At 40.2% G+C, this 14,998-nt stretch overlaps 1 protein-coding gene across 2 annotated transcripts in view; it reads right to left on the bottom strand.

The window, feature by feature from the left end:
• The window catches only part of CALN1 (calneuron 1), a 258,116-nt gene that overhangs the window by 45,230 nt on the left and 197,888 nt on the right, over positions 1 to 14,998 (bottom strand). For both annotated transcript variants that reach the window (XM_026672327.2, XM_087957570.1), the window contains exon 4: positions 950 to 1,062. In XM_026672327.2, coding sequence (XP_026528112.1) covers positions 950 to 1,062 — 113 coding nt within the window. The remainder of the gene's footprint in view (positions 1 to 949; positions 1,063 to 14,998) is intronic.

Below are 14,998 nucleotides of genomic sequence, written 5' to 3'. Positions count from 1 at the left end.
GACCTCGGGGGGCTGGGATGTGTGGCTAGGGTGGGCGTGGCCATCTCGATATCACTCAGTTTGCCTGTGCTCCATTTTCAGCCGCAGCGGCCTTCTGCCAGTGAAAACGGAACTTGGGGAGGCCATGTGCCCCTGAGCTCCATTTTCACTGGCAGAGGCATCGCAGGGTGGTCTTTCACTTTTTCAGGGCAGTCCCATGGTCCAGATCTAAGCACCCTGTGGACTGGATCCAGCCTGTGGATCTTGCATTTGACACCCCTACTCTAGACCTCCAAAGTTGGCAATTTGAAGATTTGTGGACTTCAAGTCCCAGAATTCTTCAGTCAGCCTTGGTATGGCTGGCTGAGGAATTCTGGGAGTTGAAGTCCACAAGTCTTTATTTTTTTTAATAAATTTTTTATTGGTTTTTAAAACAAACATAAACAAACAAAACATAAAAACATCAGGCCATCTTCCATATATGTACATACAGTGTGTCGGTTGGTTTACAAATTGTTTTGTGCTTTCATTTCGTAGTCTTCAATTACAATTACATTGTATATGATCTCATATTTTCAATCCAATATTAAATACATTGGTATCATTATTAATCAATCATTTGACTATACTTTGAATTCCACAAGTCTTTAAATTGCCAAACATGGAGACCACCCTCCTAGACTGCCATTTCCTTTACATTCCTAGCACACACTCAATGGCAACCAGCAACCTGCACAGCATGTCCTTATCACTTCAACTGTACCACATTTGAGGTAAGGGAAGAGACGGACACCAGTGTCCATAGAAGCCAACACGACATCTTGCGAATCATGCATTGTCAGTACAGAAATATGCAAAGTAACAACTTCAAGTCATTTAGTGATAACATGGCTTGTAGAAGAAGTCTCTGAGGTAATCACTTGTCCATCAACTGTGACTTAAATATACATGGAAACACCTTGCCACTAACCTGCCAGAATATGCTGTCAATTGTATTGCCCAAAAAGCCATCCCGCCCTTCTGAGGAGACCAGTTTAGGCCCAAGGATCGTCATGAATTCATCAAAATCAACTTGACCATCTCCTAGAAAGGAAGAGGAGAGAGAGAGAGAGAGAAACTGGTGTAAGAGAAGGGGGGGAAAAAAACGAACGCAGAGAATTCTGAGAAACGACGCTGAAGCTTCATTGGCCACCTTGGATTGTTCACCAGAGATTTCTGACATTAATTGTACCAAGAATTATTTGGTTGCAGGGGAAGACATTTTTATTCTTCCAGACAACAGAGAATATCACAGCAAAAGTACAAATCACACCAGGTAAAACACGCTCAGGAAAAAAAAAAAGTCAATAAAGTAAAGCAAAGCCATCTGAAGCCAATTAAAATAGAACTATGGTATTAAAGCGAGAAACAACAAAAACAGACAATTCAGCTAAACTGATCAAAGACTGAGCTCAACTTGTGAATATTTATGGAGGAAGTTTCCAGCAGGGCAGCTACTTACACAGTACCACAAATGTGTTGTTGATTTGTGGAAAACATTAGGGAATAGGCAGGCGTGGTGCTTCATGGCTGGTTTTCTTTTTAAAGGCAGGTTTAATTAAAAGGAAGGGAATAGGCTGGAACTGCTGAACAAAGCACCAAGCACCTTTATTCAGAACAGATCCCCTGGTCTCATTTGATTAGAAAATAAACACGTTCAACGGATTCTTTTCTGCTGCTTAGCTTGAAGCATTTTCATTTAACTGGGGGGAAAGGGAAAAGAAACTAAGGAAACTCATGACGTTTTTCTTCTGCCCAAGGGATGTTTTAGGGTGTTGAAAGAAATATCCACATGGTTCAGTTCCAAGCTGGGAGAAAGACACTGGAAACATGGAGGCTGATTGGAAAGAAGGTTTAATGATGAAGCAGAACCACATGGGTTCTGGGTAGCTGACCACATGGAGTTGAGAGTGAGGGGTTGAAATAGAATAGAATAACAGAGTTGGAAGGGACCTTGGAAGTCTTCTAGTCCAACCTCCTCATCAGGCAGGAAACCCTACACCTTCTCTAATACCTTCTTTTGGGCTTTGCACTTGAGCTTTCTGTTCCTGTGCAAGAACATGTATTCTATTGGCTGTTGTAGGGGTTATGTAGGGGTCATAGCTGGCTCTATAGGTTGTCTGAGCTAAGTTTGATTGAAGTTTGGAAGGTGATGCAATCAGTGGTGGGATTCAATTTTTTTTACTACCAGTTCTGTGGGCATGGCTTGGTGGGCGTGTTGTGGCTTGGTGGATGTGGCTTGGTGGGCATGGCAGGGGAAGAATACTGTAAAATCTCCATTCCCCCTCCACTTCTGGGGGAAGGTTACTGCAAAATCCCATTCCCTCCCCATCCCACTAACCTGCTTTCCAGCTCTGTTCTCCTGTGCAGGGCAACAAAAGAAGACCCAATCGATTAGCTGGGACTTGGGAGGCAGAGAATAGATGGGGGTGGGGCCAGTCAGAAGTGGTATTTGCCGCTTCTCCAAACTACCCAAAATTTCTGCTACCGGTTCTCTAGAACTGGTCAGAACCTGCTGAATATTACCTCTGGATGCAATGTCCTTAGGAGATTGTGCAATGTGGTGAACACTGCTGCTAGATGGTAATCGGTTAATCCTATTATGTCCTGAAGGGTTATATCTTAATCCCATCACCCTGAATCTGTAGGTTTTTTGTTTTGCTGATGGCTATTAAGAAAGGTGGGTCTGCTTTCTCCTTCTAAAGAATATGTTTCTCAATTTCTCATCCAGGGAAAGAAAATATTCTCCCTTTTTAATATTTCAGGTGGCTAGGAGGCAGAGAATAAATAAAAGCAAAACAAAATTTAAATTACATACATTAAAATCAAAGCAAACTCAGCTACGGCAAAGAGATGCTCTTAGATTGCTCTTCTTAGGGGACAGAAATTAAGGGCCAAACACATGTTCCAAAAGGAATTAATTCCGTGGTTTGGAAGTGAAGCTGGAGATGGCCTCTGATCCATGTTCCAAAAAGGTCATCTTCTAACAATAGCTTCATCTTCACAAAGGGTTTGTCCAGCAGCTTCTGCTAGCCAAGTAGTTCATAACAGAGAAAGATGTTTGGTAGATGGTCAGGTGCTAAGCCAGGCCCCTAAGATTAATACCAAGATTTTAATTCAGATGTTATAAAAAATATCTGCAACATTAAAGCAGGGTGGGAGGAAAGGGCCTTCAATAGAAAAATGCATCATGATTCTTTTTAATGCAGCAGTTCATCGTTGTGCCCTTGTCAATGGGCATCCTGCCAAGACCATATAATGACCATACAATAATGCAAATGCATACTTGATCATGTAAGGATTTATTTCTGTGGTGTATTAAGAGATTCATACCCAAAATAATAATAATAATAATAATATAAAAATAAAAATTGAATTTATATTGCCGCCTATTCGCCCATGGCACTCGAGGTGGCTTACAGAGTGTAAAACCATATTTAAAATTTAAAAAACAACAATAAAAACTAACAAAATAATCAAATAAATTAATAAAGTACAATAGAACAAAATCCGGAAAAAATAAATAAATAAAAAATCACCCTGCAACTCCCACCCCCCGCCTGGATGACAGCAGATCGATGGGCTCCATCCCCCTTTGCATTTCCCAGGCCCACTGGTAGAACCGGGTCTTCAGCACCTTCCGGAAGAGTATTAGAGTGGGGACCATTCTAATTTCTGAGGGAATGATGTTCCAGAGAGAGGGAGCCACCACGGAGAAGGCCCTTCTTCTGGGTCCCACCAGATATATCTCCCTCAGAGATGGGACCCGCAACATTCCCTGTGAATAGTAAACCACTCACAATATTCAAGAGATGTAATTGAAATGAACTTATCCATATCTTTGGATAATCCAAAAAGCAGATGGATGGCCATCTCAGGTTTATAAGTGGCAAATGTGTCCTTCACCTTGTCAAATATCATCTGATGTCACATTGCATCCTCTTTAACTTTCAGCCACTTTTTTGTCTTCCTTTTGTTATATGACATTAACTATCCCACCTTGTGAATTTTGTGCTACGTTTGCATTAGTCTGAAGTGTATTGAATAGGGATGGTTCATCAAATACTGTTCTATGTATTTTAAACTCTCCAAAATCTACTATGATCAATATTTGAAAACTAAATTGAAAATGTAGTTGCTGACAAGTTAGGTAATTTGAGAGAAACAATGTATTATATGTGAAAAAGAATCCAATTAAGCTAAATTCTCACTTGAAATAAACTCTATGTCATTTCCAGAACCCTAAAATAATCAGTTGAAGTCAAACATGTAAATAATAGATCTCATTCCAGAGAGTTCGTTTCAGTTTTTGTTCCATTTTTTTTTAAGAATTCAGGGATACAAAATATTTTGCATTCAAAACACCTCACTGTTTTGAGCTTGACAGAATTGCTTTGGATGCAATTTAAAATGAACAATTTTGATCATTCAGCATCCAAAATGATTGAAGGAATCTTTTTTTTTTTTTTTTGAAGCAGGTCTTCTGCTCAGAATGATTGTTTAGCGCTTGAAAAGCGGCATTTTGAATTCAAATAGGTTGCATGTTCAAAATGTAATACATAGCTTTTTTAAAAAAATGAAGGACGCTACTGTGTTAAACTATTGTTCTAAATTCCAATAGAAGAATCACATTAAAGAGTTGGACCATAAACTGGCCATAAACAGCAAGGAAAAAAGTAAATTAATAGGTCAAGAAGATTGCTAATGCTTTCTGTTCCCAGGTATTACAAACCATGGAGAATTAGGCACAAAAATTATTATTACACACACACTAAAAGTTATTGTTAAAGAAATACTCCAACAAAATAAGCCATGCCTCCAAAGTCATGCTGCCTTAATGGAGCAACATGCAGTGGAACATATCCATTTATTATCCTGATAATTTGAAAATCTGAACCTGTCCTGAGCAGCTTTTCTTACAGTCTTTTATATTCCTCTCCCATTATGGCTGAGAGCAGTAATTTACAACCCTTGGGGATCACTATGTACTTTTTCAATACAGGTAGTCTTTATTCGGGAGCGAGTTTAGCATAGTATTGAGGGAAGCCAGCCCCCTCCTAGAAGAATGACATATTTTGAGGAACATTAAAAAGGCAGAATATTGTATTTCCCTGGATGAGAAATAGAGAAACATGTTTTTTTAAGAGGGAGAAAGCAGCCCCCACCTTTCTTAATAGCCCTCAGCAGATGTTAGCACTTAAGATATAAAGAGAGAGATAGCTCTGTTCATAAGCAAATACCCTCACCCAAGATCCAACACAGGATAAAGACATTCCGCCACAATAGAAATTGTCCAAACTTTGCATTACCCTCACAAACTTCAATCAAACCTGGGAGCTCAGACAACCAATAGACCCCTACATAACCCCTACATGGCCCCTACATAACCCCTATATGGCCCCATGGGAGTCTGACAACAGCCAATAGAACACATGTTCTTGCGCCAGAACAGGAAGTTCAAGTGCAAAGCCCAAAGAAGACATAAAACCCTACACACATTCAACTCCATGTGGTCAGCTGCAACAGAACCATGTGCTTGGTGGTTCTGTTCATCATTAAATCCTCTTTGCAATCAGCCTCCATGTTTCCAGTGTCTTTTTCCCGGCTTGGAACTGAACCAGATGGATATTTCTTCCCATGGTATATAAAGCAACGAGCTAGAAACTAGGAGACTGTGAGTTCTAGTCTCACCTTAAACACAAAGCCAGCTGGGTGACCTTAGGCCAGTACTCCTCTTAAGCTTAGGAAAAGGGCAACAGCAAACTGCTTCTGAAATCTTGCCAAGAAAACTACAGGGACTTGCCCAGGCAATCACTAGAAGTCAGAAACTTCAGACTTGAAGGCACACACAAAAAATCCTTCTGCCTTGGATAGCGACCATTTGCAGTTAAGATGGTAATGGAAAAGGAACTTTGATACAGATGCCATGTCTCTGTGTGTATCATGTGTTTGTAATTAGTCAGTTAGTATGCATTGTTCTGTTTTTGGTCTTTTGTTTGCTTGTTTTTTTCACTTCTTCATAGGGCACAGAATTTGTCTACACAAGCTACCTCTTCTTCTACAGGGCAGCACCTCCCTTAAAATTAACAAACTCAGCTCTGTGACCTTAAGTATTATAGTTGATCAGAACCAAGCTGCTACCTGCTTAAGACATGATTGTTCTCTTCCTGATGTTTTCCTTTCTTTTCATACTTTTAACTTTTATCTTCAGGCTGACCCAAGTTGATGTGGAGTTGAGCAGTCTTGATATTTGAATGAATAAATGAGTGAATGAATGTCACTCACATACCACTTCTTCACTTCAGAACTGAACAAGCTTCTTGGACAAGAAGCAAAGTGTTTTCAAGGAAAAACAAAGAAGTCCAGGTGTCTTTTGAAAAAGCACCTTTCAGTTAAGCATGACCTGAGAATTTCCATAGATGGATGGATGGATGGATGGATGGATGGATGGATGGATGGATGGATGAATGAATGAATGCCCTTACTGGATGTGTGGGGAATCAGGGACCTTAAATTAGATGCTAAAATTTAGCTTATGTATCCTGCATGGCTAACTTCTACTTATTCCACTATCTAAATCTATTCCATAAACCACTTTAAACAAAACACGATTTATTATTTCATTTTGTCCTGTCTTCAGAGCAGAGTGTTAAAACTGCTTCTTCTAAGGATCGGATTGTGTCGTGTTCCTTGCTGAGAGGAACCAAATCAGTTTCAAAGAGTGATGCCTTACAAGGAGATAACAGTGGCTCATTGTGCACAAACCAATGCTGTGTCCCGCTTTTTTCTAAATCTTATTCATTTGGCTGCCGAATGCTAAGAGTTTATCGGAAGTAGCCGTGTATTGGATCAATCCAATTTATAGATTTTAAAGCACTAAAAGTACAGTTTAATGAAGAGACCTCAATTTCCCTTTAACTACAATGCTATAACATACGAAAGGGTTTTGACTGAGTTTCAATTATGGACTACTCTGAAAAGAAAGGAGGTGAATTTCTATTCATTTGTTTTTAAAATAAATTGTACATAGAATAGAATAAAAGAGTTGGAAGGGACCTTGGAGGTCTTCTAATCCAACCCCTGCTTAGATAGGAAACCCTACACCACTTCAGACAAATGGTTATCCAACATCTTCTTAAAAACTTCCAGTGTTGGAGCATTTACAACCTCTGGAGGCAAGTTGTTCCACTGATTAATTGTTCTAACTGTCAGGAAATTTCTCCTTAGTTCTAAGCTGTTTCTCTCCTTGATTAGTTTCCACCCATTGCTTCTTGTCCTGCTGTTAGGTGCTTTGGAGCAGTGGTTGCCAACCGGTGGGCCGAGGACCACTGCTGGTCCGCAAGAAAATTTTGGTGGTCTGCAGAGAAATGTCTCCCCCAAAACAACCCCTAAAGCAATTAATCCAGGCTGTGCGGGAACACAAGGCTGTGCCACCCACATGGCCCACCCACCCGCTGGCCCCCACCCTTCAGCCAAGCACAAATCTTACCTAGAGTCAAGCCACACGAGCTGGAACTGGAAGGTAAGACCAATTGCGGGGGAGGGAAATCTGCCCTCAGGTGGTTTGCTGACATTGGTGGGAAAGTCGATCCCATATTCCAGAGCTGCAGTAGTCACAAGATTGGCCCTTTGGTCATCCTGGAGCAGCTCCTCCAGTCCATGGCAGGCCGATGCACCCGGGTGGAGGAGCAGCTGCTCCGGGATGACCAAAGGGCCAGTCCTGTGACTACTGCAGCTCTGGAATATGGGACCGACTTTCCCACCAATGTCAACAAACCACCGTCAGTCAAAATTCATATTAGTGGTCCGCGGGATTTAAAATTATGAGTTTGGTGGTCCCTGAAGTCCAAAAGGTTGGCGACCTCTGCTTTGGAGAATAGCTTGACTCTCTCTTCTTTGTGGAAGCTCTCAAATATTGGAACACTGCTATCGTGTCACCCCTAGTCCTTCTTTTCACTAGACTAGACATACCTACTTCCAGCAACCGTTCTTCATATGTTTTAGCCTCCAATCCCCTAATCATCTCCGTTGCTCTTCTCTGTACTCTTTTCTAGAGTTTCAATATCTTTTTTTTACATCAAGGTAACCAAAACTGGATACAGTATTCCAAATGTGGCCTTACCAAGGCATTATAAAGTGATACTAACACTTCACGTGATCTTGATTCTATTGAGAATCAAGAGTTTGTTTTTTATTTCTGCTTTAACGTTGCAGGGATGTCTTGTCATTCAAATACCACTTCAAATCACCAGCAACAGTGTATTATGTAAAGTAACTAAATACTAAGGATCATTTATACAATGGTGAAAGACTGAAGTGAAAAAGCAAGAGCACTAAATCAGGTTAATAAATTGACTAGTAATTGAAATAATTCCTTTCCAACCTCAGATTGTTCTAAGGTTTGGCACTTTATTTCTTTCCTTCTCTTAGCACAAGGGTGAATGTTTTTAAAAATCCCCTGAAGCATGAAGAGCCATCCCAGCCAGAGTCAATAGGAGAGAGAAATTTCTAAGTAAAATCTTGTTTCACAAGATGCACAGTTTTAGTTTAAAACTGACTCTGAGTTCATTAGCTGCAGGTGCCTGTTGGGACATATCCCTAATAATTGCTGTTGTCACATGCCAACGAAAGGACCATGATGTCATCTCTGTATTAGATGTTTGGTCAACTGTCAAGAACAAAACAATTCCTCTCTGATTTCTGGAATTAAACCAGGGCTGTGAAATGTTGTCAACTGTAAGACTTGTGGATTTCTAAAGCTATATTTATTCTATTTTGAACAAGTAAATGGCAACTTCTTTTGTACTCAACTGGCAGCATTTTATTGTAGCAACTTAGGACTGGAAATGTTTAATTCGCCCAAATACATTTATCCCAAAAGTATAATTGACTAGGAAGAAGGCTAAAGCCATAATTCGAATAAGAAGCCTATAGAGATGCCAATTAATCTGGGGAAGCTCTTGGGTTATTTGCTTCATCATTTTAGTGCTATTTCCATGTAAAAGAGTTTCTGTTGAAAAAAAAACTGCCTTTTTTGGTTGTTGTGGAAATGCTATTACACTTCTCATCCATGTTTATGACATAGTGCTGGCACCAACTTTGGCTAATTCTGAAAAGCTAAGTAAGGTGAGACCTGGTTACAAGTGGGGCTTGGTTAACAAACATTCGTTCAGCAGCCATTCAGAGTTATGACAACATTGAACTAGGAGACTTAAAGACAGAAATTGTGGCTACTGCAGCACCCCCATGGTCATGTGATCACAATTCAGGTACTTGGCAACTGGTTTGAAATGATGACAGCCACAGTGTTTCACAGTCTTGTGATCACCGTGGCGGTGCAGTAGTTAGAGTGCAGTACTGCAGGCTACTTCTGCTGACTGCCGGGTATTTGCAATTTGGCAGTTCGAATCTCACCAGGCTCAGGGTTGGCTCGGCCTTCCATCCTTCTAAGGTAGGCAAAATGAGACCCCAGATTGTTGGGGGCAATATGTAAACCACTCAGAGAGTGCTGTAAAGTGCTCTGGGGCATTATATAAGCCTAAATGCCCTAAGAGCCGAGGTAGCACAGTAGTTAGAATGCAGTACTGCAGGCTACTTCTGCTGACTGTCGGCTGCCTGTAAATGGGCAGTTTGAATCTCACCAGCCTTAAAGTTGATTCATCCATCCATCCTTCTGAGATCAGTAAAATGAGGGCCCCATAGTGTTAGGGGCAATATGCTGACTCTGTAAACCACTTAGAGAGGGCTGTAAAGCACTGTGAAGTGGTATGTAAGTCTAAGTGCTATTGCTAACTGAGGACTACCAGTAGGAGTAGCGGGAGATTAATGGTATATCCCAGGGTAGCAGATTGCATTGTCAAAATGAAATACAACTTTCATCTCTTACGATAAGGATGAGTCAGTATAGTCATTAGGAGTTGAACTCAAATAGAAGAGACCTTTACTTTAAGCATAATAATACAACTTACACAGTAATTTTCATGGGTAAAAGAAAAGAAAAAAATCTCACATTAAAGTGGTGAGAGAGAAGTCTGGAGACTATGCAATGTAGTTCAGGGTATGAATTTGAACTCTGGATTCACCTACTCTGTATAAAAGGTAATATAAGCATTTCTCAATGACTTTTTAATGTGTGGAGGTGTGCAGACAGCAATGTGGTTATTTGGGTTCAGTGGACCTTGACATTAATTCAAACACATTATTTATACACACACACATAAATATAAATGAGATTGTAATACAACACAGCATTTCCTCCTTTTCCTATCTTTCTGTCTGTCTAATTGCTTATATCAATCCTCAGCACAAACACAATAGGTCAGGCAAGCTTCCTTTTGCAAAATAACTTTTTCCTTAACTAATTCCAATTTTGCTGAATTCAAGCATCTGGTTGAGTAGAGAAAAATGCAGGCATCCCCTGGAAAACCCTGCAAGAATATTATTGAGAAATATTTTGTGGATTAGTTTATTTCATAATTTCAACACATTCATTGGTGGGCAATTCTTTTAACAGAGGATATAGCAAATCAAGAGGAATGAGGGACATGATTAAGAAAGGAAGTTCTTTTTACATGATGCTTCAAAAAGGGACAAAAAAGAGGAATGCCTATGGTTTCTCATAGGCTTGTAACTTAAAATATGTCTTAGGGAAAAGTACAAATATCTGGACTGAAGTTTTTCCTCCATAAATATTAATAGTATGGGCAAAACCCAGAATAAATTGGATTGAAAAGTTAGCATTTTGGCACTGGGACAAAACTTCACAATATTCCAATGTTACCAGTATAGTATATCTAAAAATAAAATAAAATAATTTGAAAGAAACTTGAAAGAAAAAGAAAAATAAAATTTATGACCATAATGGAGCCTGCCCATCTCAGTTATAAGTTGTGACAGTTAAAAGGGTCGCCCATGAGACCAAATCAATTTTGTGGACTTCTTTGTAATAGTCATTAAGCAAACACTGTGGTCATTAAGCAAACTAATGGTTTGCTATGGGTTGGTTTTGAGAGAAGAGAAGAGATGAAGGGAAGGGAAGGGAAGGGGAGGGAGAGGAGAGGAGAGGAGAGGAGAGGAGAGAAGAGAAGAGAAGAGAAGAGAAGAGAAGAGAAGAGAAGAGAAGAGAAGAGAAGAAGAGAAGAGAATGCTTTATTGGCCAAGTGTGATAGACACACAAGGAATTTGTTTCCAGTGCAGAAGCTCTTGGTGTATATGCAAAGTAACAAAATAATCATAATCATACTATCAAAGTAATAATAATCATAATAATGATACTAATAAGAGAAGTTAGTGGAACAGATGAGAAGGATAAAAGTAATACATCCATACTACATACTTAAGACACTACTATGGGAATTACCAAGTTTCCCCGAAAATAAGACCCTGTCTTATATTTTTTTGCCACCAAAAAAGGCACCAGGTCTTATTTTCAGGGGATGGCATCCACTGACTAACCTCACTTGCACGTCACTGTCTGCCTCCTTTTCACTGTCAGAGGCCTTCAGAAACTTCTGCAACCAGCAAAACTTTCCTTGAGGCCTCTGCAGCTGATAACAGAGCTCCGACTCGATTCAGAGCTTTGTTATGAGCTACAGAGGCTTTCAGGAAAGCCTTGCCAGCCTTTCTGGCTGCAGAAGAAATGGGCCAGTGAGGCAGGTGTCGGGGTGTGCGAGGTCTTGGTACAACTGTCCAAAGGTAAGTAGTAGGGCAGCTCCACCCCCTCATCTCCACCCTAGATTAATTTTTATCCATGCACTCTGGAGTGGGTGGGATTTTAATTAGGGTGTCAGGATAGGGCTTATTTTGGGGGTAGGGCGCACATGTAAAAATCAATCTAGGACTTACTTTCAGTGTAGGTCGTATTTTGGGGAAAACATGGTAGGTATTCAGCAGAGCACAAGGGAAAAAACTTTCTCTGTGTCTAGTTGTTTTGACATGCAATGCTCTGTAGTACCGTCCTGAGGGGAAGAGTTGAAACAGTTTATGTGCAGGATATGAGGGGTCTGTAGTATTTTCTCAGCCCTCTTTCTGACCTGTGCAGTATACAGGTCCTCAATGGAAGACAAGCTGGTTGCAATAGTTTTTTTCTGCAGTCTTAACTATCTACCGAAGTCTGTAGTTTGGTTACTATACCCAATTTGTTATAGAAGTACAAATGACAGACTCAGTAATTCCTCTGCAGAACTGCATTTATATATAACAGGAAAGTATAATTATTGTTGATATTGTAATTACCTCCTTCACTATGATTTATGTTTTCATTTCCATATATATCCTCTTGTAAAATAACTCTTACAGGCCAGAATATTTAAATGTGAAGCACAAGCTAATCAAATAAGCAATTGAGCTGCGCCTGGAAATTGAAGGACAAATAGAGAGGTTCATGTGGAATTCTGAACCTTTTAACACCATATCAAAAGGTTAATTCATGGATCATCCACTCGAAAAATTCCCAAAGGGAAATCTGTTTAGCAACTCTGCTCTAAACTCAGAGTTACAAAACTTTGAGCGGCACTATTCAGTAACAACAAGCTGTGCTAACTAACATTAGAGGGTTGGGAAAACGATTGCCAAAATAGTATTAACAGCAGCAATATACCGCAGTACTTAAGCGGCTGAGTAAAATGTTGAAGGGAGGCTTCCTTTCAACAAAACTTCCGATGAATCACCTCACTGAAAGGAGATTTATCAGATCTGTGAATTGAAACTAGGTGCTGTGCTGAAGCGGTATAATAAATCACAGAGCTTTGAAATGTTGCATGGCGTTACCGGACCCGTTGACAAACTAAGTGGTTGTTCTTGTAATATTCACTTTTGCAGGTTCACATCTATAATGTAATACATAATGTATACATCTATAATGTAATACATCTATAATGTAATACATACAGGGGTGTGCAGGGGTTTCTGTGAATGGACTCATTCAACTGTCTTTTGGAACATTTCTGGAGGGACGTGGCTGTTGTTTTGGGCAACCACTTCACTTCGCAGCTCACCACCTCTATTAAGTTGCCCGTCTTGGAAGTTATAACTGCTCTCTGCTGATTATAGGTTATTAAATTTCGGTGCTGGTCTGTCCGGGAATTGCACAGCAGGTGTCCAAATGAAGTCATAGACACTGACACGTACTTGTAGTTTCGTATAAATAAATATATATTTACATCAGTATACAGGTAGTCCTCGACTTACGATCACAGCTGAGCCCAAAATTTACGTTGTGAAGTCTGACATTTGTGAAGTGAGTTTTGCCCCGTTTTACGACTTTTCTTGCCACATTTGTTAAGGGAATCACTGCAGTTGTTAAATTGGTGACATGCTTGTTAAGTGAGTTTAGTTTCCCCATTGAGTTTGCTTGTCAGAATGTGGCAAAAGCTGTCCACATGACTTCGGGACACTGCAACCGTCATAAATATGAGTCAGTTGTCAAGCATCCAAATGTAAATCATGTGGCTATGGGGATGCTGCAAAGGCCTTAAGGGTGAAAAATGGTCATAAGTCACTTTGTTCAGGGATATTGTAACTTTGAACAGTCACTAATTTGAGGACTACCTGTATACAACAAACTAGATAGTCAGACAAACAGGAGCACCATGAGGTAAATTCACAGAGCAGGGGTCTCCAATCTTGGCAACTTGAAGACTTGTGGACTTTGCTGGCTGAGGAATTCTGGGAGTTGAAGTCCACAAGTCTTAAAGTTGCCAAGGTTGGAGACCCCTGTCACAGAGCATAGAGGGCAAACAGAAGAAAAAAAGATGGGGAAAAAAAGGAAATGCCTTCCTCCACACCCACAGTAACCAATCAGAGAGCAGGCTGCTTCACGCAGGAGCCAGCCCTCTCCAACCAATCAACTGTAACTACATATAACATATAATATATAGTTATATATATATATATATATATATATATATATATATATATATATATATATTATAATATAACTAATGCACTCATAACCAGGGGTAAATTCCATTTGTTCAGCACCACTGCAACTTTCAAAGGTCACTAAAAAAATGGTCAACCTATTCCCCAAAGCCCCTGAGGGCAGGACAAGAAGACTTGTGGACTTTGCTGGCTGAGGAATTCTGGGAGTTGAAGTCCACAAGTCTTAAAGTTGCCAAGGTTGGAGACCCCTGTCACAGAGCATAGAGGGCAAACAGAAGAAAAAAAGATGGGGAAAAAAAGGAAATGCCTTCCTCCACACCCACAGTAACCAATCAGAGTGCAGGTTGCTTCACGCAGGAGCCAGCCCTCTCCAACCAATCAACTGTAACTACATATAACATATAATATATAGTTTATATATATATATATATATATATATATATATATATATATATATATATATATATATATATTATAATATAACTAATGCACTCATAACCAGGGGTAAATTCCATTTGTTCAGCACCACTGCAACTTTCAAAGGTCACTAAAAAAATGGTCAACCTATTCCCCAAAGCCCCTGAGGGCAGGACAAGAAGCAATGGGTGGAAACTAATCAAGAAGAGAAGCAACTTAGAACTGAGGAGAAATTTTCTGACAGTGAGAACAATTAATCAGTGAAACAACTTGCCTTCAGACATTGTGGGTGCACCAACACTGGAGGCTTTTAAGAAGAGATTGGACAATCATTTGTGTGACATGCTATAGCGCAGGGGTGTCAAACTCGATTTCATTGAGGGCTGTATTAGGGTTGTGTTTGACCTTGGGGGGAGGGGCTGTGGCTAGAGCGGGTGTGTGGCCAGTTCAACATCACTCGTGTCAGGGGCACTCTGCTAGTGGGCCAGTCCTTCTCTGTTTTCAGGGCGGTCCCATGGGTCAGATCTAAGCACTCCGTGGGCCGGATCTGGCCCTCAGGCCTTGAGTTTGACACCTCCGGTATAGGATTTCCTGCTTGAGTAGGCGGTCAGACTAAAAGACCTCCAAGATCCCTTTGAATTCTATTATTCTGGTTGTAACTTCAGGATTACCTAGACACCTT

Source organism: Notechis scutatus, chromosome 1, assembly GCF_049901735.1.
Source record: "Notechis scutatus isolate UNSWTSFEM ecotype Mainland chromosome 1, rNotScu1.2, whole genome shotgun sequence".
In the NCBI taxonomy this organism is placed as follows: Eukaryota; Metazoa; Chordata; class Lepidosauria; order Squamata; family Elapidae; genus Notechis; species Notechis scutatus.
This window is presented reverse-complemented; position numbering and strand designations above follow the sequence as displayed.